At 46.6% G+C, this 27,007-nt stretch overlaps 1 protein-coding gene across 1 annotated transcript; it reads left to right on the top strand.

Moving 5' to 3' along the window:
• Positions 1–791: 791 nt before the first annotated feature.
• Positions 792–26,917, top strand: dipk2ab (divergent protein kinase domain 2Ab). The gene is made up of 4 exons (XM_083995937.1): positions 792–1,217; positions 7,439–8,347; positions 20,395–20,698; positions 24,414–26,917. The coding sequence occupies exons 2-4, from the start codon at positions 7,694–7,696 to the stop codon at positions 24,758–24,760; spliced, it is 1,305 nt and encodes a 434-aa protein (XP_083852063.1). The 5' UTR covers positions 792–1,217; positions 7,439–7,693; the 3' UTR covers positions 24,761–26,917.
• The last annotated feature ends 90 nt before the right edge of the window (positions 26,918–27,007 follow it).

Genomic DNA, 27,007 nt, shown 5'->3' with positions numbered 1-27,007 from the left:
AAATGAATACACGCAAAGCTTTTATGAGCATACTGTCAGAGGCCGGGACATTGAATTTCCATTCTCCCTGTCCCTTAGCTCTAAGTCAATCAGTCATGGCCCTCAATTAGTGGTTAATTAATTAATTAGTCGTTTAGGTTTGGTTAGAATTACTTCTCTTGATCGTTCTCTGAGTTATATTGTTGTATAAAGTATGGTAAATGCAATTAACATTATAATAATGAAATGAAGATGTAAAATCTTTTTTAAATGCGAAGATAAAGGCTCGATGTCAATCAGCATGACTTTCCAGGGTAAAAATGTAAATAGTAGCCTAAATAGTAAAGTGAATTGGTTGTAATTTTGAAATGATAATAGTGTCCGATACAGTAAACAAGAGGCTGTTTGTTTTTGGCCCAGATATGGCAATATTTCCAAAACAGTGCTTAGAGCAACATAACATAACTAGACTGTCTTCACAACAATTGATGAAGTGTCTTTTTTTTTAATCTAATGTGTTTATTTTAATTAACACTTCCTGCTTGTATTTATTTATTTATTTTCAATTTCTTGTTTAGTTCTTATCACGTCACAATTTTCTTGGCTAATGCTGCTTTGGGGCTGACGAGGGACTGAGAAAAAATAGACATTTGAGCAAACTTTGCATTGGGGGCGGTGTTCTAGACAAGACAATATTAGAATATTCGCTTAGCAACCGCGGCCGTAAACAGACGGCGGACGTCGTAAAGGGTAAAGAGGCTGGTGTTGAAAAGAGTCGAAACAGAACCCATTGTGGTGTTGGAGAGGAGTGAACCGCTGCCCGAGAGAAGAAGAAAAGAGGCAATTCCGTGACCACAAAGGGACTCATGGTGCACGGACTGCAATGGACGTTACGGCACAACACCGACGCTGCTGTCCTTTGTGAGGAGGACCGCGTCGTCCAGTCGGAAAGATCCGGTATATGAAGAGTTAAGACTCGACATCCCAACTGTTTATTCCAGCAGCTAGCAGGCTAGCTGGCTAGATACCTAGGAGCTAGAAATGGGAAGACCGTGTGAGTTTGCCTGATAAAGATCTCCGTCGACCTTTGAAGAAGCTGTTGTTTTTGGACGTTGGCCGCGGCGGTGTGAAGTATCCGTCGCTCGCCTCGCGAGTAGCCTCAACTTTGAAGAATGATATCAAGTGAGCGTTAAAGCAATTTACTACTACGGACCCGGAGAAGAAAAAAAGTCATACAGGTTTGTTTCATAGTTGTTTCTTCTCTTTGCACCCCGCGTTGTAACCCAACTCAGCGTTTTAAAACACCGTGACCAGGCGCACGGCGGGTTTCAGGAATCGCTTATCCCTTCATTTTCTGCAGCCTCAAGCCGACCATGTAAAGAAAAGACAAAGCAAAACTCTCGCTCAGGCTTTCAGTGCGTTTGACACTTTGAGCGGCAGCGGCAGCAGCACGACTGTGTTGTTTCTATAAACAAAATCTTATCAGATGCCCACATCCCCTGAACGATAACAGGAAGTTTATAATTTCTATTATAGCTGCTGGTGGTGTTTTAAGTTGCAGCATATCTAACCTCGGCATGTTTAAATTGCCATTGGCAGGTTACCTGCGATGTAATTATTCTATTATCTTGTAGCTCCATGTTAACTGCCCAAGGAAACATTAGTCATGTTCATGCCACGTACCTAAGCACAACGTCGGCAATTAAAATTATTCAAAGCAGCAAAATGCAATGAAATGTCATCGTAAAACAATCTACTGTACAACCAGATGTGGATCATGTGATGGACAGAAATGTGCTGTCATTTACCCCTCTGAATTCCTGTGGTTACTTGAATGCTGAAGATGATAAATTATAGCAACGACACTGGTGTTGGGAGACTGTTTAATTGCTGGAGGGGTCGTTCACTTAGACTTCCTCATTGGAAGTATTTCCTCAACAAAACATGTTCTTGAATGTCTGCCCGATTATTTGGCGCTGTAGGGTTTTTTTTTTTTTTTTTGCCTACTCAAATTCTCTGTACCTCAACAGGTTTCCACTTGGCCAACTTGATTTGGATTGATTTGCTTTGTATTTGCCTTGCTTGTTGGCATGAGTGAGCAGGAGGTTGAGCCATTCGCCCATCAGACAGAAAGGCTGGGGCACTAAAATTGAAAGCATAATTCAAAATAATAACAAAATTGACTTGACCATGAGATTTCTGTGGAATAGTAATTACTGTACGCTCTTTGCAAACTCCCTGCCCTTGATTTCTTCAAGGGAAAAACAGATTGCCACAACAGTCCTAGTATTTAGTCCAGATAAAGCTTATAATAAGTCCTAAGGAATTTCTCTTTATAGTCTAATGAAAACAATGGGCTGCTTAGAATAAAATTTTCCATAACAGGAGACTAATTGTGCAGCCTTTCTGCAAGGTTAGTCGACAAGGGAACTATGAAAACAGTCAGATGCACTTAAGACGTACTGCTGGTGCTTGATTTGAATGTTTCTGGGCACTCAGCAGGGGAACGTTTTGTAACTGTACCCCTAAAAGCTCCTACGGGAGCTGTGTTTTTTCGTTATTGACACCAAACTTACCAAATCAAATGAATAAGGCAAGTTTTACAACAGATGGAGCCACATTAGGGGAGACCTTTAATGAAATAAAACATGTCTCCCTGGTAATGAATTTTCTTCTCCCCCTGCCATCATCACTACCACAACCACTCCAAACACATTTCACATTTGTTTATAGTGAAGCTTGTTTTTGGCAGCCCCTTTTAATCACTCCAAGTCGTAACTTCACTGAGATGACACATTTTGTTTTTAACATGAGCTGTAAATGTATGACAACTTTTCCAAACTCTGGCAATAGTGAGTCTGGCTCTTGGATGAAGTGCACCTGCTTAAATTAAACAAAACAAATCTGCAGCACGCCGTTGAAGAATCCAGAGAGCCAGTCTTCTCAGTTCGAGCGAGTCCTCCCGAAACAGCTGCGTCAGTTTGGTGCAAAACAGATACCATTGATATTCTCATTAAAAACCACCAGCGTTTGGTTTGGGCCGGAGATGAATGGACTAATGTTCGTGTGGGGATGCTGCTAATTGGTGATTATATTTTGAGGACTCAATGTTCCATTAGGCGTGCGAGTGTTGCTGTCATTCGTATCAATCCATCACTGTCCGCGTCTTTTGCTGTACCGAGGCAATCCGGCTGTGGCTGAATGTTTTTGTGATCAAACATTATTGACTCCCTCAGTCGATAACCTTGGCAACAGTAGTTCCTCTCTCCAGCTCCAGCAGCCGCACATCGCAATGGAAGAGGAGGAGGAGGGAGGGAGGGGGGGTGAGGGGTGAGAGGAGGCTTTTTCCGAGCTTTGAGTAGGGCTTCGTGGTAATGCCAGCGGTCTCCGGGGGTAGACACGTTCATCTGTAGATTTGTGTGTGTGTGTGTGTCCATTCAGAGATGGTAGAACTGCTACTCTGTATTCAAGTGATCTCTTTCCATTCATTTCCATCACAAGAGCAATAACTCAGTTTCTCTCACCTTGCTGTCCATTAGCTATACATTGCTTGTATCTCTTTTGCTTGCTCCCGTCTATTGTACTTACACCTACACTGTGTTCCAGTCGCTTTCAACACCACTTCGTCTTTGGACTCTTCTTTTTGCATTTCCAGTGGAATTATTCAAGCATGTTCATGTGTGGCTCGACTTCATTATATCACGATGAAGTTTAGCCTCAGGTGCAGCGAAGAGAATGCATTACCCTGAGAGTATCCTCACCCTCCAACACCATTATCTTGAAGCCGGCTTTTACACAATGAGCTCTGCGAAAGATTATTCAAGGAAGGGAAATTTCTTTTTCAACCCCATCTCATGTTTTTTTATCTGCGGCATTCTGTCGAAAATCTAAGTTTAATAAAAGTTGAAATATTAGGATATTACGATGTTATCTTCATCCGCTGCGACCTTTGTCATTCTGTTTTAAGCCAACATGGGGCCCATTGCTTCATCTTGCGCCTTTTCTGTCCCAGTAATGAGCCATTTTGCGGCTCTTAACATCTGCCAAACTTGGAACATTTTGAATGCAAGACTCATCTCCCATGCATGAAGAGTCAGGCATCCTTTGATTTGCCCTCTTTTCTTTGCCTCTCACCACCGTACTTTGTAGACTGAGAGCGCTGAAAAACTTTCTTACCCCACTTTTTTGGCAGCGGCTGTATATGTGATGAGAGGTAATTTGGTGCTTATTCTAAATAGGGTTCTCCTCTCGCTATTGTGCGTCCCTCCTTCTCACAGAGTGCGGAGGAAGCAGAAGGGGGAGGGATGGAGGAGGTGAAGGAGGTGGAGGGGGGGGTCGGGGCTAATTTAAAACACAAGTTTTTCTGTGGGCATCCAAAAGAAAACACTGCTTTAAATTTCACTGCCCCTCTATTCCGGTGGGTAACATCTGCGTTGGAATACAAAGCATCTGGCTTTAATTTTGGAGCTTCAAGTGAACTTTACCCTTGTCAAAAAACCTGAGTAGGCAACCTCGCCACAGAGACCCACACACTCCGTCTTCCTCCCTGCAGCCGTCGGGTATAGCATCCAGCAATAGAGAGTGAGACAGATAAATAAATGGCTTTGCAGGTGCACAATTCACAAGAAGCGGTCTAGTGGGGTAATTACCAGGGAAAAATATCCCCGTCCTAAATTACCATGCCATCCTTCCAATAGTGTGTAGCAGCAGAGAGGCAGGCTATAAACACGAATCCAGCAGCAGCAGCAGCATTGCGATTCTTCTCCTCTCACTGCTCCTCGCTAGATAAAAGTGTAGATTTGAAGAGAAGGCGTCATTGTTAAGAGTCGTGCCTTTCGCTGTTAGCATCCCAAGCATTTTAACACCTGACTTGTCTTTCATTAACAACATGGAAGTGCCAGGTGTAGTTTATCCTTTCACTTAAGCAATTAGTACGGTCATTGACATAATCCAGGTAACGCTTCATAGGTAATCGAGGCCCATCGCGGGGATCCATGTGTCCTCCCTCCCCTGTGTTAGCCGCCAGCTTGTGCATCTCATTACCCCCCCTCCTCCCCTCCTCCAGGTCGTGGTCAGGGACTCGCTCCAGCTCTCTGTTGCTCCTGTATGAAGATGTGAACGTCTTGTTCTGGCTCTGGGCTGAGGTTACGTGTCGCCCCCTCTATAAGCCCTCTGTCAACCTTAAGTAAATCTCTTATCTGCTTCCAAAGATCTCGCAGCCATGTCTGCGCCCTGACCGCCTGTGTCAGATGCTAAATGGGACTTGAATTGAAATCGTACAGCAGCAGGATATTCAGGGTTTTTTTCTTTCTCCACCACTTCAAGCAGCCAGCTTCCTCTTGCTCCATGTAGCAGGAGGCACAAGGCAGCACACATCATTTTGATTCCCACTGAGGTTGCTGTTTTTTTGGGGAGGTGGGGGGTGGGCTCCATTCCCTCATTTCCCATCTCCCATTATATCTTCCTTTTCCAATTTAATATGAATATCTTGTAGAACTCGAATGAGTTTTTTTTTTTCCTCGGCACTGTTAAATTACTCTGTTGGCCTTCTTTTTAGCTCATTCTGAATGAAGCTGGGGTTCATTTATCACACTGCAGGCATTCTGTCAAAGTCAGCCTGACGTAGACCTACAGTTTCTTTATTTGCCTCGCTCCACTAAATGCATGACAAATTATCTTTTTGTACTTTAGATCTCTCGGGTCAACGTGGGCACCAAGTAATATATTCAAAACATGTCCTCACATGACTCATTACTCTAGCCTAAAATTACTATCAGTGCTTCATTCCAGCATCAAAATATATAAATAAATATTGTCCCATATCTTGGAAATAAGTGACATATCACTGTGAAGATTTACAGTAGACGGTTAAATAGTGAGTTTTAAATGATATTTAAAAAGATGTGAAAGGAACTCTCCTTATTGTATTATGGTAAGAACTTAGAAGAAAATCATATGCTCACTTATGAGTTGGGTCACATGACTCGAGCTACAGACTTGTGGCAGAGAACAGAAAAATGCATGAATCATGTTTTTCTTTTCTTACAAAAATACGGAGTGCAGCTTTCTGTAGCTCCCCTATTTGGATATGGTCTATTTTTACATTACTGATGTTGGCCTGATCTGCTTGAGGTATTTTCAGACGGAGGTCTGAGGTAAGAACCAGCGCGTTCAGCGTCTTATCTGACACTCGGCAGCCGCACGTCTCTCTCAGCCGCTGCTCTCTCGTCTGCCTCCAGCCCCCCGTGTCCTTCCAGATCTCGGCCACTTCGATCTGAAAGCATAATGCAAGGAACCCATCGACACGCGCACTAATCACACTAGTGTGCCTGCTCGTTAGCCATGCCCTCTCAAGTCAGCTGTCCTAATAGGCATGTCCTAATGAGCTCTAATTGAGGATGGCTAATTTGCATGGCCTGACTCATTGTCTTTCTTAAAGCGACTTACAAGACTTATAAGATTCACTGCAAAAAAGCTGATTGGGGGGTCCAACATGGCTTCATCAAGGCTAGACCGACCGTGGGTGGGGAGACTTTTCGGGGGCATTGTTAAAAGTCCTATGATGCCAAATTGTTGTGTCTTTCTTCCCTGCTTTAGTAACTTACCGTTCCCTTCTTTGCTGACGTCAAAAACGCTTCTCGGAGGCATTCACAGATTTCTTTTCCTCCCCGGGCCACAAACGTTATTTTAGTGACACCAACCATTTTTCAAAGAAACAACTTCAAAGCATGATTAAAACGAAGCAGGGCAACTCTGATCAAAGGTTAAACTACACACAGCGTGACTCTCTTCACAATGCAAAATAAGATTCTTCATTTGAAGCAAAAAAAAAAAAAAAGGAGAGAGGCAAGACTTCTGAGCTGAGTGTAACTGTTGAGGTATGCAGACGGTGTGTAATTCTGCTGTGCATGGGAGGAAAAGTGATGGATACTTCTGTAGCTGCACAGGGAGGTCCTCTGAGGAATCATCCTCGCAGTGCAGCACATTTTATTTATACGAGGAGAGGATGTTGTACATTTCCTCTTAATTTGATCACTGACACTTTATTTTCCCTTTTTTCCCATACTTTTATTTATCTTTCTTATGTTGGGGGGAGTATACAAGAAATTATTTCCCAAAGAGAAGGAGCTCAAACAGGCACCGGCAGGTTTATTGCATTGGCTGTGGGCCATCTCATTTCTGCTCAAAAAGTAATGAAATCTCTCAAATGACCCAAGCAATTCAAATTTGTGAGACAATTTCATATGCCAGAGAAAGTGCTTCTTTGTTTTATAGGCAGTATTCCATGTTATGACTCTGGATTTTCAAGTTGCAGGCCCAGCAGAAGAAAAATTAAATAAACCCCTTTTTCACTTGTTATCCATAACCAAAAGGCCAATTTTGCTGTTTATAAAATGTAGCTCCTTTCATTTGCCCTGATGTAATGAGTCCCCGTCTCTCTTTCTCTGCTTGATTCCAGGCCCGCTGGCTCCAGGTTGCACACAAACACCAAGAAGGGAGAACATGACTCGCTTGCCCCTGCCAGAGACTGGCACGGGGCAGTTGTGCCAACCTTGCCCCTGCGTGCCACTTTAGAAGATACCCTGGTTAACCATGACAGAGAGGCGTTGAGGTTACCTCCCCGGCGATCGTCTCGACACCTCTCCTCCTCCCTATCCCTCAAGACCCCTTCCCCCCCACCCCCCAACCCCCCACCCCTGCTCCCGTCCCCATCATGCTGCGCTTCCTGCCTCTCAAACTTGGCCGCCTGTACCGCTGTCTGAAGCTCCTCTTGGTGGTGGGATTGTTTGTCATCTTATTGATGAACACCCACAACCTGTTCGCCTCCTTCCAGAAGAATGAGCTCACTGACAGACGCTTCATCAACCTCAACAAGTGTCCCGCCTGCTTTGGCACCAGCTGGTGTCGCAAGTTCATGAACGGCCAGGTTTCCTTCGAGACGTGGGGCCGCCTGCGATTCCTGGACGTGTTCAACGTCAAGAACGTTTACTTCGCCCAGTACGGCGAGCCCAGGGAGGGCACCCGCCGCGTGGTGCTCAAGCGGCTGGGCTCCAACCAGGAGCTGGCCGAGATAGACCAGAAAATCTGCAAGAGGGCCACGGGCAGGCCGCGCTGCGACCTCATCCAGGCCATGTACAAGACTGAATTCGCCCGGATCAACGGCGACGTCCGCCTGCTCACCCCCGAGGTGGTAGAAGGGTGGTCGGACCTGGTGCACTGCCCCTCTCAGAGGCTGCTGGACCGCGTGGTCCGCAGGTACGCCGAGACCAAAGACTCAGGCAGCTTCCTGCTCAAGAACCTCAAGGACACTGAGAGAATGCAGCTGCTCATGACCTTGGCATTCAACCCAGAACCACTTGTACTACAGGTACCGTGTCTCATTTGAACCGTCTGTCAGTGTTGCATGTTTTCAGTATAAATCTTTATGTGTGTGGCTTTTTAAGGTCGCTTTTTTTCATTTTCTGTCGAGTGATGTTTGACTATCGCAGTCTTTGAAGGGAATATTGCATCTCGATAAAGAGGCGTCTGTCAGCTGATCTGTGGCACCAGGTGTTTTCAGCGGAGTTGATAAGGCTCCTGGACTTTGCTACAAAGCAGAGGAGAGCATCTTCTCAAAGCAAGCCAGGGTGCTGGCCCACAAAGCCCCCAGTAAATTACAGGGTGGGAACCCTCCTTTTCCTTCCTCTTCTATAGATCTGAGGCGAGCCATTACACCCTCCCTAAACTCCAGGCTACATCCAGACTACATGTGCCCGCTATCTGGAGCACGAATATTCCTCTGCTTAGAATAGAGAGGGGTTTTAGAGCTGTGGCCTCCCAAAAGATGAGAGATTTTGGCTGGCAGCAATACTGCATATTTAACACTATATGTAGGGCAGTTTTGAATTATTCAAAGATGCATCTGTAAATGGTCCAAGTTGTTTTTAATTTTAATATACGTCTATGTCCACTGGATTCTCGTCATTTGTGGGAGTCAAGTAAGTGCACGGATCTCCCTACAGGGCTACTAAGTGATGTCAGCATCAATATTCTTGATCCTTCGCTTGATCTTGCCAAATAATACTTTTTTTATTCAAAGTTGGTGACCTGCATAACTGCCTTTTTATTTCAGAACTGCAATATAAAAAAGGATTCGGCTGAAAATTACATCTTGAAAGACCTAAAACGCAAGTTGTAAAAAGCTGTGCCCTTTGAGGATTAAGCGTTAAGTTTTGACGGGAGTTTGACTGATGGAACATTTATACCTCAACCCATCTCCATTCTGTCATCCAGCATGTCAACACAACCATACTATATGTCATATAAGCGCTATCCAGGTCCTTCTCCCACACTGATTTACAAGGAGCCAATCAATTTCAATTTCAGTCTGGCATTGACTGGGTCTCGTGAGGGGACGGAACAACAGTGGTCATGGCCCGTGTAGACATTCAATAACTTACTCTGACCTCTAGCACCCACCCCCCACCCCCCGTGACTTACATACAGGGCTTCCACCTCCAGGCGTTTTGGAGGACAAAAGGCAAAATCAGCCTTTTAGGTCAGTTGATCTATAAAATCTGATTAGACTTGTGTGGCCTCCCTTTTCCTCCCTCTCTCCTCTTTTCTTTCTCATTACAGCTTTCTCCTGACCATGCCCCCCACACCACCACCCCTCTTTTTTTTTTTTGTCTTTGTGTACGCTCCACAAACTCCAGCCAGATAATTCCATCAGTGTTTTTAATGCCATTATGCCCCAGTTGAGAGGCTCGGTGAATCACCCTCCGTTCTTATCTCGGCACACATCACACACCAAACGCATCATCATGCACACACATTGTCCACACAGCACTCTTCGCTCCTTCCTCCATGTATCCCTTCCATGTTTACGGTCGGGACTCATGAATTGTTGATTGCATCCTGAACTTGTGACCTGTGGGCCTGCGAAAAAGAAGAACCGTGGGGTCTGGGCGTGTGTGTGTGTGTGTGTGCAGAGGGCCAGGGGTAACAGATGGTGAACATAGTTTTGTGCAGATGGATAATGCACACACAAGAAATGTGCCAGACATCTCAGAGAAATCACAGATCTGGAGGGCCTTGACTGTTGGGCAGCATCAGTGAACTCAAAAAGACGAGGAGAAAATTTGCTGAGAGGCTGAGAGACCCTATGCACAAGGTTGGGCAGCACTAGACCATAAAGAATTAATGGTGTCTATAGAGATAGAACAGGATACATGCTGTACTACAACACCTTGGTCTCCTTTTTTTTGCCAGAGGTTAGTGCTCCTGTGCAGGGACAGGTTTTAACTAAAGATGGAAGAACGTGGGCAGGATTTTTGTGTCCATTTATTTAATGTAACCCGATCCGTATTTCAGCTAGTCATCCTCTAACCTCCTTGTCAGGCCTCGGGCCATGCTTTACTTTGCCTGCTTGTGGTTAAACACCTCTTCACTAAGTTGGAGAGGCCAGTATCACTCAGTGTATAATTAAATACTGCTACATTTTAAGTGTAAGTGCTTTCCTGCTGTCATTAGTCACCAGTGCCATGTTTATGTTTTTTTTTCCTGCCCGTCTCCTCTGGTTTTGTACAGTTGTATAATGTGAATAACATTTCTGCTGTCTGCTCAGTAAGCTGCACACTCTCTCCCTCTCTCCCTCTCTCTTCGAATGGCTTCTGTTTCCAGTCTTTTGAAGCCACAGGCAGTAAATCGGTCCTGTTTCACTATGAGAAACCAGACCTTCTTTGTCAGTGGGAAACAATCTGCTGTGTTGTTTCGGGTCTGGCCAACAATGCGTTTTCTGTGTGCTTTTGCGGTACACAGGCATCCGCACACACACAACACCCCCACTCCTCTTGTCACGTGGAAGACAATTTGGCTTTGGGGAATAAATATTTTTGGAAGACAAAACGACGACAGCCAAACAAGAAAATCCTTGTGCAACGCGAAGCACCTTATGCAACTTCATCTGTTTTCTCTCTTGTTACCTCTTAAGCATCGCTGTTTGTCTTAAGGTTGCTGAGATGAGTCGGCCCCAGACGGGTCTCTGTTACTGCCATCACTCAACCCGTGCGAAGGGTCTTTGCCAGCTGGAGAAATTACATGATAGACTTTCATTTGACCTCTTATTCGACAATAAGTTGGTTTGCATGAAAAGTGAGTAATTCATTCCGCTCATTTCCCCGGCTTTGGATCTTATTTGCCATCCTTGGCTTCTCTCCTGCGGCTAGATGACTCACTGATTCATCAGGTGATGGTTGTGTTTGATGGAGTACATCTGGCCCGGCCTTAAATTAGTTCGATTTAGCCTAGTCTTCCCTTCCAAATCATTAAGCTTGGTGAGTTAGCCAGGAGCATGTGACTGCACTCGCACCCTTTTTGGTCCTCAGCCCTGTCTTGCTCACTGGAGCTGAGAATAGGATGTGACAGGCCTGTGGGGTTAACTCAGTCAGCGGTGCTCTCATCTCCTCCAGACTAAAATCTCTGCTCTCCCAGACACCCCTCGCCCTCTTTTTTTATTACCATCTCTCCCCACCTTACACTGATCCACCCCCTCATTCAACACCCCGGCCTCACCTGACACTGAGACGTACTCCACAGACGGCAGGATCCTCTCTCCCAGCGCCGTCTGTTTTTTTTTTTGTTTTTTTTTTTCTTTTTCCCAGAACACGTCTGACACTGATACGAAATCAGAGAAGAGAGACGGAAGACGGAGATTAGAAAGATGACCTTATCTCCTAAGATTTTCGACAGCAACATTTTAACGCAAATGCTAAAGTAAACATTCACAACGCTTTCAGGGAACACATGAGCAGCTTGTTTGAATCTTCTTCTTTTTTTTTTAAATGAGGGTGGATGCCTCTCTGGTATGCTGCTGATTTAATGAGGCCTCTGCATAATCTATTACGATGCTCGTTCACTCTGGGAAGCTAGGCCAAAATAAAGGTGATAAATTCAGTGGGGGGGTTTGGCACAAAGTGAAGCAAAGGTGGGGCCTCAAGTGTGACCTACTGAACTTTGATGTATTTTTTTAGTAGGAAGATAAATTCAAATGCATCAGGTCAAAAGTAGATGCACAACCGCTGTGAGTCAGAGAAGCTTTTTATCTACAGAAACAGAAAAAAGACGACTTATTGATTAGGCATTAAAACGTGTTTTAGATTATACAATGAAGAGGTTAGAATAGACACACTCCTTTTTTTACATATCAAATTACCGGCTGTAACTCAAAAGCATCAGACAGGGACACCTTTACATTCTAATTCAATCCATTAAGCAGCACTGCTTTTGTTTGCAAAGGTTAATTGTTAATAGTTAGTTTCCTCTTCTTCCCTGGGACTGTCTCCGAGGCCACACAGGTAGTTTGTGATAGTGATAGATTGCATTTGTTTTTTCTACCAAGAGTTATTGTGTCTGCAGCAGTCAGACATTAGAAAAAGAAGTGGGACACGATACTTTTTGCACTAAGCTAGATGTGGTCACAGACAGAAAAACAACCTCTCTTTATTGCTCTGGCGAAATGATGGCCAGAATTTGTGCCTTTTTATTATTTTTTATTTTTTTGTATTTTGTCTGTGCAGGGTAAAAAACAAAAACAAAAAGACTGTGCAATCTTACGGTCAGGCTTTCTGGGTCATGCCTCTTTTAACAAAGAGGATCAAAGCTGTTTTGTTTTTTGTTAGTTTTATTTATTTCTTTTCATTTAATCACACACACTGCATGCCATCCCGGCTTAAGTAAGAGCCTTCTGTCTCTAAGGCCGGCTCAGTGGCTGAGGTCCACCGGTAAATAGTATTTAAGTTGCTAGTCTGTGATTAGCACCTTTTGTTTTTGGGTCTGGGGGATTGTGACGCTCTTAGGACATAAGAGAGGAGGATGTGTACGCCGCTTAACCCTGCTTCAAGTGCTCCCAAACCCCCTTTCATTATTCTTATAGGCCTTTGTGTACAGACTGAATCCTGTTAGGATAAGACAGGGAGTTATCTGGGCCCGACTCCCCTCTTTTGGCTGCCCTCGCTGGATGGAGGCCCTGGTGGAAAAGGGAGAAGCAAAGGAGAAGGAGGAGGAGGAGGAGGAGGAGGAGAGGAGCGGAGGGGTTTGTGTGAGTGAGTGTGTGTTGTACAAGCCAGAGCCTTGTGGTGTTTTCCCCCCATTTGAATGAGCCAGACTGCTTGTGTTACCATAATCCTTTCTCTCATTCTGCCTCTCTCCAAACACGCACACACACACACACACATACACACACGCATGGCAGCTGTGTTTGGTTAGGTAAATGCCTGTGGCTGCACCCCCTACCCCCCTACCCCTCTCTCTCTCTTCCCCAATCCCACCCACCAGCTCCTTTTTTAGATCCCACCCCCCCCAATCCCACAGCTTCCTACTGTTACAGCCTGCACACACACACACACACTCAGACACACACACCCCACCCCAGCCTACCTTACACCCAGCTCCTGGAGATGCAGCTCTGCAGTGCAAAAGAATCTAACCCCCATTCACAACTCTCCATGGGCCCCTTAAGATGGCCAATATGGATCCGTAACGAGTGGCTCTTTACCGTGCCGCGCGCCCTGGAGAGCTCAATGTTAGAGCAAAATATGCTTTTCAGTACATCAGCTTTTCCTGCAGTAATAAAATCGCCCAGTGCATTAAAGCGTCAGGCACCTAGTTCTCGCCGGAAAAATACGAGAGGTCAAGGAGATACTGTCGCATCACCGTCTTTAGCGTTTGGATCTTTTACAATTGGTAGAATAACTTCATTTAATCGCTTTCCTCACCGCTAGTGTCGATGTCAAAAGACCTGGCCAGAGGCTGACACCTCTTAGATTTGATGTCTTTTCTTTTCGCTTGTGATACTTAATTGCTCCTTGTGGGTAAACTGTGTCTGTGTCAGTAGAGGGGTCAGAGTGCAGGGTCAGCGACAGCAGTCTCCCTACTCGCTACAACATCCGACTGCCCCCGAGATAATTGGCGCCTGCTCTGAAACACACAACCCCTTGATGTAGGCCTCAAACCCGCAGCCCTCAGGTCTGAGGCCAAATTTCACTTGGGTTCCTCTCTCTCCAGCCATGTGGGCAGCAATACCACCTAGACTGAGTCAACACCGCCTGCCTATGACTTAATACATTCCTCGTCTTCCAGCGGAGGGGGATTTATGAGGTGGCTCTGTGCGCAGTGGCTCAGGTTCAGGTCGGCAAAGGGTTTCATCTATCAGCTAGCAGCTAGAGTGTGTACAGAGCAACCCAGAGCCGCGCTGTCCTGTGCTCTCATTCCTCATCCTGCTCTCATTCGCTCTCTGCGGAGCAGAGGCCCGCAGAACTCCAAAGACCCAGCTAACCCATTTCTATCACTTGTTTGGCGGAGCTCACCTAATCACATACGCACTCTTTCCCCCTTCCTTTCCGCCGGTTCAAGCCAACTGTATGTGGTCTTACTCAGACTCTCCACCTGACTTTGTGTTGTTTTTTTTTTTGCTTTCTCATCTGAGCTCAGTGTTTTTTGACCTCTTACTTTCTCATTGGCTCTGACTTCTCCACACACACCGACACACACAGACGCACATGCACCAAGCAGCTCTTTATAGTTTCAGTCTTCTTCATTCAACGATTTTCCTCTTTCCCAAGACTGCTGCCAGCTCTACACACTGTGACTTTGCACTCTTTGAACTGCATGTCTGGTAGAGGGAAAAAAGCGGGGCCCTATTCTAAATTCAGATACATACACTTTACAGTCTCTGTGTCTCGCTGCTCTTCATTCTCTCACACACAGACACACATATATTCTCCTCAGCTTGGCGCTCTGACTTGGCGTTTCCTGGCCTCCCTGTCTGGAAGAGACAGCATCACTGCCCCTGTGTTGCAGGGTTTTTAGGGGGGGATGGAACAAAGTGACACGAGGGGGGGCCAGTGTTAGCGGGAGAAGCAGCCGCAGCAGCAGGAGACAGGAGAAAAGGAGAAGAAAGAGGCAGCGCCATGTGTGCCAGGATGAGGAGTTAGCGCCGGCTCTCCCCCCCGTGGGGCCCGAGCTCTCGCCGCGGACTAACCAACTGGATTTTTAAACTTAAATGGCCAGCAAAGTGCCAGACGGGGCTCGCTCGCCACAGATCTCCCAGACACACAAGGTCAACATGAGCGCTTTACAGAAAAAAGCAACATGTTTTTTTTTCTAGTCCATCTTGGCAGATCCAGCCTCGCAGAGCAGATGTGTCTCCTTCTCAAAGCTAAGCCCTTCTTTTTGATGAACAGGGTTGAATTATGTTCATTTTGCAACATCGGGGGCTGAAAAGGGGTTTTCTTGTTGCCGTCGTTGCTGTTGTTTTGTCTGACTGAACGTGCCTGTCCGCCACGCTTCCCAAACCTCTAGCGTTTGATCCCCACACTCTCAACGAGACCTGTCCCAACTTGTTTGCTGGGAGACGGTGGGGCTTTTTTTTTTTGTTGAGGACAGAAAATGTGGAGAATTTACACCACACCCTGCCCACAGCTTTCACGAGCCGTACACATGAAACACCTCTGTGGCAAGCTACTAATTTCCTTCTTGCTCTGAGTAGTTGTGGTTGCAGGATGAAGGCGACTTGTTCCTTTTTAAATCTTGCATTTATAACCGGAGCTGTGTGTGTGTCCAGTCCACCATATTTGCACGAGTGTGTGTGTATGTGTGTATGTGTGTATGTGTGTATGTGTGTATGTGTGCATCTGTGTATGTATATGCTTGTTTGATAGAACCAGTGTCCTTTGTAGGCCGGCCAAGGCAATATCTTGGGAGCTGCTCATGTTTACTCGGCCCCTGAATAGAGGTTGTTATCAGCCCTGGTCACGTTGCATGTTCTCATTCACATGCACTCGGATCCAGTTTCACATAGACACACACGCACAAAGAGCCTCTTTCGAACTCACTCTCTCTCACGGACTCACACTCGCGCACGCATGCACACCAACGCACACAAACCCACGCCCACGCCCTCCCCCGAGTGGCCCAGTGGAAGGGCACGCCTTTGTCAGCAGATGTCAGGACGCAGGTGTGTGTTCCTGTGCCTCTCGCTCCATTCGTTTCATCCTCTTCTCCAGAGGCTGCCCATTTGTCTGTGGCCCTGTTTCATTTCAGCCCACTCCAATCCAACCCCCCACCCCCCCTACTCCCCCCCCCCAAGAGGATGCTGTGTCTGTTGTATTACAGGGAGAGGGGGAGTGGAAAGCACAAACACCCCCAGTCAATGCTAGGCTACTCTAGTGCAACAGCACAACCTTTTAAGATTTGATTAGTCAGACTTGGGCCTACTGTAGAAATCACTGTGGGGTCGTCCTAAATGAGAAGAATCTGTGGTAACACTTTATAATAAATACACACTATAAAGCATTAGTTAAGCATTAATAAATACAGAATTCTTCATTTATAACACATGAATACTCATTAGTATGTAGTTTATAGATACAGTTAATGCTTATCAATGATGAGTAAAACATTTTTAACTGTGTTTATAAACTACATACTGATGAGTATTCATACGCTATACATGAAGAATTCAGTATTTATTAATGGTTAACTAATGCTTAATAGTGTCTACTTATTATAAAGGGTTACCAAATCTGTTTGGGTCTGTTCCACTCTTGCTTTCATTGTCTCCTGAGCCCGGCTCATTCTTTCCATAATGTTACAAAAAAGGAATAAGAGCATTTGGCACCAGGTCTAAAAGTTAAAGGTTTTACTAAGCAGAAGATAAAAGGTTTTTGTCCAATGAAGGGGACAAGAGCTGATGAGACCTTTGTAAAGCAGTAAAAGTTGCTGGGATGTGTCATTGGCACTTTTGCAACCTCAGCAATTTCCGTCAGCATAACATCACTGGGAGACACCTGGTAAAATTCACTACCTGCGCAGTCCCCACACATACACACATCAGTACCTTCCCCCAGCCGGCTCAGAGATAGCACGGTGGATGTAATATTAGGCCGGGCTTTCCAATTTATTTCTCGCCCCTCCTCAACGCCTCATTGCGGATGTTAATGACTTCTGCAGAGTAACCGTTTAAAGGCTGCTAAGGGAGAATGATTGGTGGAGCGTGTGGAGTATTTATCAACCCCTGCATTGGGGCGAGTTTGAATCCAGGAGCTCAGGCACCCACTTCACTTCCACATGCCTGCCCCGCACCGTTTTTTCAGCAGTGTTCTCACCTTTGGACCCCTGCATATAAAACTTTAAATGATGGAAGCTCATAAAAATGGCACCGAGGCATGAGTTGTCAGGACCCCCGGTAAGTGACGCAACGCAGCCAGCCTGTCAGCGCGGGCGATTGAGCGACAGCTATGTTTAGGAACCATGGACGACGGCCGCACAGACATGAAGCCGTTCTCATAACAGCCATTGACAGTGTCTGAAAGTAGCCGGAGGGCATTCATCCTCCTCCTCCTCCTCCTCTCTCCCCTCTCCCATCAGCACCCGCCACCCCCACCTCCCTCCCCCCCCATCTGCCGCCGCTCTACTTTTGCTCCCATTCAGGCTGCAACCTGACAACAAAGAGAGAGATGTGTTTAGCAGGCAGGTCTTTGCCGGTTTATTCCTCCTGTCCACTGGAGCGGAGAAGTGAAAGACACTCTGTTTGTGTCTTCTGTTTGCCGTCTCCATCGTATTCTCTCGTCTCCTTTTCTTGCTTTTCCCACCCGCCAGCCCCCCCCCCCCCCCCCCCCCCCTCTCGTCCTCTCCCTCCCTGCCACCCTTTCCCCACATCCATCCATCCATCCCCCCCCTGAGAGAGGGAGGATAGTGTTTTTACATGGCATGTCGTAGCCGCAACATCGGACAGGCCAGGTTTTGTCAACAAGACCAAGAGCCGCTTAGATTTGCTGCGACATAAAGCGATCTGAGGTGAGAATCTGGGTCAGAGGGGAGCGGGGGCCTAATAGGGATGTACCATCAGTTGATCCCCTTTCAATCTAATCTTTCTATACCAACCTCAAAAAATTAGAAAGCCATTTTAGATATTTAGCCTGTTTAGCCTCTAATCCTGAAATCTCTTCTCTAGCAATGCTTGTTAGCTCGCAGAATCTCAGTAGTCTGGGATTGTCTCCTTTCCAGCCAGAGCTCGGAGGGGAGTCGATCCACCATTATTCTTTGTTTCTCGGTATCTGCCAGTGTCCTCTCACTCCTTTTTTTTGTTTTTGTTTTTTGGAGACAAGCCTACTTCCTGATTCTTCTTCCTGTCAAGGAGTTTGTAACACCAGAAAGAGGAAGAGTTTTTTGGGGGGGAAGTTTCGTAAGTCATTGCCAAGTGTACGGGGCGACGGGCACAGACAGACAGACAGGCTGCTGGAGGCCAGTGCTGCTTCCTGGACAGACTTTCGTCTGCCTCGCAATTGATTGGGTCACCTCGGGGAAATGGGCTCGACCAAGACTGCACTGCATGCAACTTATCACTGTCCTCCCCCTTTTTGGTGGTGGATCTCCCTTAAAACTGATGGGAACACGAGATTGGCCTCAGGTATAGATTTACACCACTAAAACGGAGCGTGTGAGACTGCGAGATTGTGCCTCCTCTGTTTTTCCCTCTCTTGCATCAAGATCTCAATTTTTCATCCTTAAGATTATTCCAAGGTCGTTTGTCCAGTCAAGGACCCCTAGCAAGCGTTCTTGCGTGTCCTATTGTATCACCCTCTATAGCACAGGTAGTATACATATACCTTGTCCTTCAGTACGCTTGGCAAATTACAGCCTTGTCAAGGGGTGTAATAAAGGCGCTTAAGAGCAGTACAGTTTGAGGCGTGTCAGAGATAACAATGTCTGAGCACCAGCCAGCGGTGTACTAATGAACCTGCCAATTGCGGCATCGTCACCATGGTTTCTTTGTCACATGAACTTTCTGTGCCACAGCCTCCATGTGGCAGAGGTCCAGCTGTTGTCTTTGAGATGCAGCCGACTTAAAAAATGTATGTTTTTAAATAATTTGTATTTCATTAAAGTTGCAAGAGAGTTAGGGCAGCCATGCATATTTAACCCCCTCCCCTCCCATGACCAGAAATTGAAAGCCGGCCTGGTGTTGAATTACCGCATGTGTAAAGTAGGACGCAACAGTCATAGTAGTTCACACCTCACCTGCAGCAACACGGTGTGTTCCCCGCCATATCTCTGATGCGATTGGGTTTCAGAGAGGGAGGGCTGCCGAGGCTGCCGTGAAACATGAGCGCTCCCGGTTCTCTGTCTGTGTCTGCGCGGTGGCTGCCTGCCAGAAACAGCAGCCTAAGAGAGATTTGTTACATAGGAATTGTGGGCTATCATTAAGCTAGCATATGACTGGGTGTTTATTGTAAAAGATAGAGGCCTATGGCAGGAGGGTTTATTGTAAAAGATGGGAGCTTATCACTTGTAGCAAAAACGCCCAAAAAAAAAAAACGAAGGGAGGATTTCATTGTATTATTTTCCATTAATTTGTCCACCTATTACAAAAAGCCTGTGGGCAATGAAGCGGATGAGGTGGAGCCACAGAAATGTAGGGAAAGTGTGAGACACCAGAGCTCATGGAGAGAGATGGAAGCAATAACGAGACCTACAAAAACCCGGTCCCTGAGCAGCCGGGGAAAGTTTTGCCAAACGCAGCTGCTTTTCATGCCCAACTCATTTAAGTCGTCTGGGTGTTTGTGTTTGTGCTCGTCTGCGCGAGTGTGTGTGTGTTTGCCCGCGCAGACGCCACCACTTGACCTTGAGCGATTGCAGATGATGGGTGCGTGCGTGCCTGTTTTTCGTTTGACCTCAATAAAGGCGAGTAAATCTGAGACAGATTGGGGTACTGCTACGGCGGCAGCGATGCCACTTCCTGCTAGCGGCGTTACCTTGTTATTATCAATCAATTTTAAACCCGTAATACACGGCCATTTCTTGTCAGCATGCCCAAACTACATTAACTCGGTTAGCCAACATCATGCAGCAGTTTAAATCGCCCCGCTGCCGCATCACAACACATCAGGCTTCCCTGCTAACGGCTGCTTACCACAAATCACCTCCTATCACTTCTCGGGAAGCACTGAGTACAGCGGCGTACATCAGCTCATAGCTGTAGGGCTTTAACACAAACCGGCCCTTTTCCTTTATTACATTTAATCTGTTATACCCAGCGTTGGCTTTGTTTCACGTGAGCTTTGGCAAAGTTTCAACTATTGTGCTTAGAAAATTGTGCATCAACAACAACCCAAGGCTGCACATGGCAACTGTGTGTCTGGGATTTATTTATTTTATTTTTTTGCCTCTGTGCTGCGAAACTGATTTCTGTGCAAGATAAACAAATATTTTCTGACAATCTGAAGGTTTCCTCATTCATGTTTTAGCCTCTGTGTTTCAAAGCCAATGGGGTATTTCTCTCAGCCAACTCAGCGCTACGCAGCTTGACTTCTTTTATCTGTGTTTTTTTTTTAAATCAACAATTTTCTCTCCTCATTTGTCTTGCCCCTTTCCCAGAGCTTTCCTTCAGACGAGGGGTGGCCGTTCGCCAAGTACCTGGGAGCGTGTGGGCGTGTGGTAGCTGTCAACTACGTGGGCGAGGAGCTGTGGAGCTTCTACAACGCGCCCTGGGAGAAGAGGGTGGACCTGGCGCGGCAGCTGATGGACATCGCCGAGCAGCTCACCAACAACGACTTTGAGTTCGCCCTCTACCTGCTCGACGTCAGCTTCGACAACTTCGCCGTCGGCCCACGCGACGGGAAGGTCATCGTCGTCGACGCCGAGAACGTTCTGGTGGCGGACAAAAGGCTGATCAAGCAGAGTGAGTGGCGGCGTCCATCATTACCTGAGCAAACGTGTGCTGTGTGTGTGGGTGTGCGTTCATATGTTTGTGACAGTTCGTCTTGTGTCTCAGGTCTTTACATTAACATTAAAAGCTCTGGAGCGGCATAAGATAAATACTGCTCATTTATACAGCCTATTATTTACATTTAAGACGTAAGACTGCTTCACATACAAATTATAGAGCTGTCATCAGTGCTTTAATACTTGTGTTAGTTTAGAGCTTTTCTTAAATGAGAAAAAAAGTGATAATTAACCATTCATTTTATACATAATAAGACTAATCATGCAGCAGTTATTCCTCCTTTCCGCTGTCTAATCGCACATTGCACTTTCCAAAAGCCGGAGTGTGATTCAAACGCTGATTCTGGAGAAAAGTCTGCACTTAATGCGGAGGACTGTCGCTGCCAACTGTAGCTTATGAGGCAGTGACGAAGGTTCGCGGAGAGGCCTCCAGGGACAGACGGCTGTGGGCAAATCTGCACATGCTTCAAGCCTCCTCTCTTCTAAGAATACATGCCTCCAGCAGCCCCCTTCTGCCTTCCACTCGCTCGTCCCCTTCAAAGCAGAGATAGTTCGGATAACAAGCCATCTCCGCTGCCCTAGTTTCTTTTTTTTTTCCTCTCAGAATAAACCTCATAACAAGGACAGAGAGAGCCATACATCACAAACTCAGTGTGGCAGTATCCTCCACCTCATCCAACCCCTCCCTCCTCCTCCCCCTCCCCCACCTCTCCTTGCTGGTGTTACTTCAGAGAGAGAGGTACGACCACCCAGTCAGGCTCCCAGATTTGTCCCTTCCTGCGGAAATCCTATTAAAGTGATAAACTGTTGTGTCGCTAGGTGTTGAGGTTCCGCCATTGTGCCCTGTGACAGATATGAACTATTGTCTGGGGGTGTGTGTGTGTGTGTGCAACAGATCCTATGTTTGTATGTGTGTGTACTTTTTTTTCAAGTTGGAGGGGATGTTTTGTGATGAATTGATCCTAAGATAAATTGTTTTTGCCAAATTATAAGATCTGAAACCAGCAAACCACAAATAGACATACAACATGTCGTGTCCACCAACATGCCCTGTAGCCCCCCTCCTCCCCTCCCCTCTTCAGTTTGTTCTTGATTTCCTGTGCGATTATGTTGCTTTGTTGGGTTTTTTTAGCGACAGCCGCAATTTTCCAGCCCGTCACACTGGCCACTCGCCCTCCGCGAGTCCCAAGGCACAATCCAGGTTGAGACTCCCTTTTGTCTGGCCAACACATTTAGAGCTTGACAACTCAAGCTGCTTACCCCTGACCATTCAGAGTTTAAGCCTCAAGAATGTTTATGTGCTCCTTTGCGTGTTTTGTGGGCCCTGTGTTGTTTGTGTGTGTGCCAAGCCGCCGGCGCGAAGCAGGGACGAAGAAGGGGTTGACGGCCGTAATGAGCATTACGGGGTCAAGGCCATGTGTCGGACAGCGGGAGGAAATAGGCGCAGTAACCTCCTCCTCCTCCTCCTCCTCCTCCCACCACCGGCTCCACAAGCAGAGAGATTGAATCCCTACAATTAGAGCCCAAGTTTGAAAGCCAGTTCAAGTGCGCAGCGCGAATCTCATCAGTCTAAACCGAGGCCAATTGATTTGCAAATCAAACGCGCAGAAAAGCTACTCGCCGTTCCGACCCTCTCGTTAGGGGGGAATCCATATTGATGCGACTGGGTTTTTTTGCGGCGAGATGAAATGCACGGCGTGTTGAAGTCGCGTCATGGTGCGCTGGTGTGTTTGCCACAGTCCAGTGGTGCGAAAGGAGCCCATTCCCCATCATTAAGTTTATGGCGTTTGAGGATGGTTTCTGGAAACACACGCTGTATAATGTAACACTTCACACTCTCTCTCTCTCTTCTCCTACACCATCGAGGTCTGACTTCCACAAACACACATGGACTCTCTCCCTCCCTTTTCTCTTCACATTCAATAATGCACTCTAACGCGGGGGCACGCATTGTGAAAACCGGCTCGTACTCTTGAATGTCACCAGTAAGGCCACACTAACAAGCAGCGCAGGCCCGCCGTCCCCTCTCACCTCAGCCCCGAGGAGGCAGAGGAGTGAGGTGAATGTATACAAGTCCGACCCGAGCTCTTTAACATGGAAGATTCCAGATAACACAGGAGACGCGAGAGGCTGGACGTGTCTGCCCTGTCCTCCTCCCTCCTCTCCTCCTCTCCTCCTTCATTTGAATTGGAAATGATTTTTGTTTTGCTTTGGAAATGTTGTAGCTTTGTTACGCTCCGTCCTGCAGCAAGACTGGAACTGAGGGGGATTGAGGTGCAAGTAAATACACCGCATACTTGTTTTTTGCTTTTAGTTGAGACTCAAACTGTTTTTTTTTTCTTTTCTTTTCTCTTTTTTTTTGCTGTGCTCATCTTCATCCTTGAGCGTGAACCTTCTGCTCCTTCTGTTCCTTTGTAGGCACTCTGTTTGCGTGCTGTAAGAGTTAGTGTGTGTGTGTGTGTGTGTGTGTGTGTGTGTGTGTGTGTGTGTGTGTGTGTGTGTGTGTGTGTGTGTGTGTGTGTGTGTGTGTGTGTGTGTGTGTGTGTGTGTGTGTGTGTGTGTGTGTGTGTGTGTGTGTGTGTGTGTGTGTGTGTGTGTGTGTTTGAACAAGAATAGGACAGTCTCCTGATGCCATCTGTCAATCAGCACAGAGGTGTGATGCATGGCCAGCTCTGAAACATTAATTGCTTTCACCTCACCTTGCTGCTTATGCGCGTATCCCTCCGTAGGTGTGTGTGTGCGTGTGCGTGCACGCTCGTGGCATGCTTACGCAGGCAGATCCATCTTCATCACCTTCCCTGATTGAGGTTGATGTGCCCCTCCTCCTCGGGGGGCCACATGGGCCCCCTCGCTAACAGGGCAGCGCTGGATGTTTGATTGAGTTGTTCTGATGAGCCAGAGGAGAAGTGCATTACAGCGCTGATACACTGATTATGTGTTTGCATCCTCTGGGTCTGCTCCCTCCTCCCCCTCCTCTCTACAATGTTATTGATCTGCTTTTTAATGCACAAACCAATAGCTCTCTCTCATCATTCCAGGTTATTTTCTCCCCCCCACCCCTCCCCCACACACGCACACCTTCCTCCTCCTCCACCCTTCACTTCCACAATCCTCTAAAGAGAAAAAGCAACGTGAAATGAGCTGGAGAAAGACTTTTATTTGCTCAATAAATCTGGAAAGTGGTTCGTTTCTGTCGAATGAAAACAGTAGATGAGTTGTTTGGCCGTGTGCTTTGAAAAACAAATTTCCTGTTAGCGCCCTCGGGATTGTCAGAAGTGGCACCTTGGTCCATCAGCTCTTGGTTGGGTTAAATTTATTTGTGTATTTCTTTGATAATTTGCACAGAACAGAGGAAAAACTATTATTCCGAGAAGTCGGATGCAGTCGAACGGTTGTTGTCAGTGATGTTGGTGAAAAGGAAAAATTCTCATGACGCAAAAAAAAAAAGTCATCTAGATATACACAAAAAAAAAAAAGTATAAATGCAGATCTGTCTGTCTTCATCTGGTGAAAGCTCTAAGAAACAGGCTTATGATCCAGTAAATGCTTTTATATATTTGAAATGAATGTGATGCATCCACGACTCCATCAACATCATTGACTATTTTTTACGATCAGTATATTTTTATGGCTGCGTGTTAACCCCCCCCCTCCCCTCCGTCTCCCCGCAGACAAGCCGGAGAGCTACGACGTGTGGTACGAGAGCCGCTTCGAGGAGTGCGACAGGGAGGCCTGCCTGTCCTTCTCCAAGGACTCCCTCTGCTCCCGGGTCACCGTGGACCACAACTACTACGCCGTCTGCCAGAACCTGCTGTCGCGGTACGCTACGTGGCGGGGCACCACCGGAGGCCTCCTCCACGACCCCCCCGCCCACATAGCCAAAGACGGACAGCTGGAGGCCCTGCTGGACGAGTGCACCAGACCCAAAAAGCGCTACGGCCGCTTCCAGGCGGCCAAGGAACTGCGTGAATACCTCACACAGCTAGCCGCCGCCTCCTCCTCCGCCACGGCCAGGTAATGAATGGAGCCGGCGTTAGCCTTAAGCACTGAGAGACTGGATCCTGTACTCTTTATCTCCGGACTCTTAAGATCCTGGTTCTTGTACATGATGTCATTCGCTCCCTTTTGTGCACCGGAGCAGGAAGGTGTTAGAGGTCTTGCATCAGGAAGTGTAGGAATCAGAACTTCAAAGCAGATTTGTTAAAGCTCGAGCTTTTACCTGACTTTTGCTCTTGTGCGAGAGACGAGTGTGGCGCTAAGAGAATCTGCAGAGAATCAGGATAGAGAAAGGGATAGAGGTAACTTCTCCCTCTACCACGGTGGTCCTGCCGTCTCTCTCTCTCTCGGGGGGGAGAAGGCGGAGAGGGAGGGGAGAAGAAAGGGCTCTGGTAAACGCACCGTTCGCTTGGACCCGGGCTTACGCAAAAAAAAAAAGAAGAAAAAAAACCAGAGCGTCCAGGCAACTACAGCAGCAACACCATCAGTCAGCCCTGACCACATCCATCCTGCCGTTCACCCCTCAATCCATCAGAACTGTTGTGTTTGAAAACATTGAACCCTAACGCCTGTTTCATTTCGCCCCCCCAGGATCTCTTGTTGTTGATGTTGATGTTGTTGTTGTTTTTTTATCTTATTTTATTTTTCCAGGGCTGATTTTTTTTAAGTAGATTGGTGCGTTTACATTTTTTTGCTGTGCCATGGCTTTTTCTTTTTCTCTGTAGCATGGCTGCAGGGAAGGTGGAGGTAGCATGAATCTCCCACTGTCAGGCAGCAGGGAAGGCCGAGCTGCTGCGACGAGAGCAGAGAGAAGCAGCGAGGGAGGGGAGGGGAGGGGGGGTTGGTAAGGTGTAGGGTTTTCACGCCGAAGAAACAGAAAACCCTCGACGGCGATGTAAGTCCAATTTCCTGCTACTTCAATCAATCACTCGATTTCCAGGTTCCAGGATTGTGGCAATCATCTTTTTTTTTTCTGAGTGTTTTATTTTTCCCCCTTTTTTAATAGGAACCAGAGAGAGTGAGACAGAAGTACATAGGAAAAGGAAAGGGGTAATTATACGGCGGTGGCCCTCGATGCAGATGTGCCTATACCAAAGAGGCTGTATGTAATATTAAAACCCCACAGAGCAGTACAGTGACAGCACCTTTCCCTCCAGTTGTCCCCCACTAGAGCTGTCCAAAGGAACTTGAACGTGCACACAATCTGGTATGAGCCGTCGGGCCTGCATACTGAGTTTCTCCCTCGGTACCAAGGCAGAGGGTTGGCAGCACTTCCTGCCACACGAGCCGCTCCGCTTTGTTAATGTCCCTGTAGGATTGATAAATGATGACGAGTTGAGCCGAGACACATTTCTCTGCAACAGGGTTGAAAAGGCGCGACTAGGAAAAACATAGGAAAAATGAAGTGATTCTTAACAAGGACTGGAACAACACCACAGAAACTGCACAGTAATGGCCTCCAGAGCCAGATCCTCCTCTTAAATGTCCGTTATCGACAAACGAATCCTGTTTGTCGATGATTCTCCCGCAGGCGTCGGGAGCCATCGGCTCTATCAAGCCAAATGGCATAATAAAGGGAATGAAGAGATCCCAAGTTAGTTTTTCCCCCTCGCCCCAGAGCTGGATTCTGACCTGTACCTTTAAATTTTGCAGGCCCCCGAAAATTTCAGTTGAATATTTAAAGACTCGGCACCACTTAGAGGTTAGGTTGATTTTACACTCAGTGGACCAGCTAATTAAAGCATAATCACAAATACAGGCTATCAGAGATCCTCCTTAATGGTAAAATGAATAAATAAATAAATAAAAACATCCCCTCTCTTGCCCCCAGTATGTCATCCGTCTTGAAGTCGTGACTCAGACCTTTAAAGTCCGGCTGGAGCGTCGTGTAGCACGGTCAACGGACAGTCCAATAATCTAGTAAATATGAGTCACTGGCACATCTTCGGTGAAACTAGAAGGCAGAGCCGTTGCTTTTGGGCTCCTGCAAGACAAGAGGAGAGCTGATGTGAACGCTGTCGGTGTGGAAAAGCAATAAAGACGAGTTTGGCAAGTTTGGTTTTGGAGCCCCTCCCACCCCCACTCCTTCTGTTTGTGTCAGATTTACTTCTGTTGTTCTCCCCGGTCTGGAGGAACCTGGAGGGATTTGTACGTGCATAACTAACTGTTCACTTTTGTACTGTACTTTTTTCTTTGAGTATTATATCAGCATTGTCTGATTTTTCCTGTGCCTTTCATTCAAAAGTTGTATTGACAACTTTTAGTGGGT

The sequence above is a fragment of the Trachurus trachurus genome, assembly GCF_905171665.1.
Source record: "Trachurus trachurus genome assembly, chromosome: 20".
Taxonomy (NCBI): domain Eukaryota; kingdom Metazoa; phylum Chordata; class Actinopteri; order Carangiformes; family Carangidae; genus Trachurus; species Trachurus trachurus.
The sequence above is the reverse complement of the archived record's forward strand: the minus strand, read 5'-3'. Positions and strand labels throughout refer to the sequence as shown.

What these genes read in the sequence shown, in the direction of transcription:
- dipk2ab (XM_083995937.1), top strand. Translation starts at nt 7,694, where the DNA reads ATGCTGCGCTTCCTGCCTCTCAAACTTGGCCGCCTGTACCGCTGTCTG. An exon ending in CAGAACCACTTGTACTACAG is followed by an intron (nt 8,348 to 20,394) that starts GTACCGTGTCTC and finishes CCCCTTTCCCAG; the next exon opens with AGCTTTCCTTCAGACGAGGG. An exon ending in CAAAAGGCTGATCAAGCAGA is followed by an intron (nt 20,699 to 24,413) that starts GTGAGTGGCGGC and finishes GTCTCCCCGCAG; the next exon opens with ACAAGCCGGAGAGCTACGAC.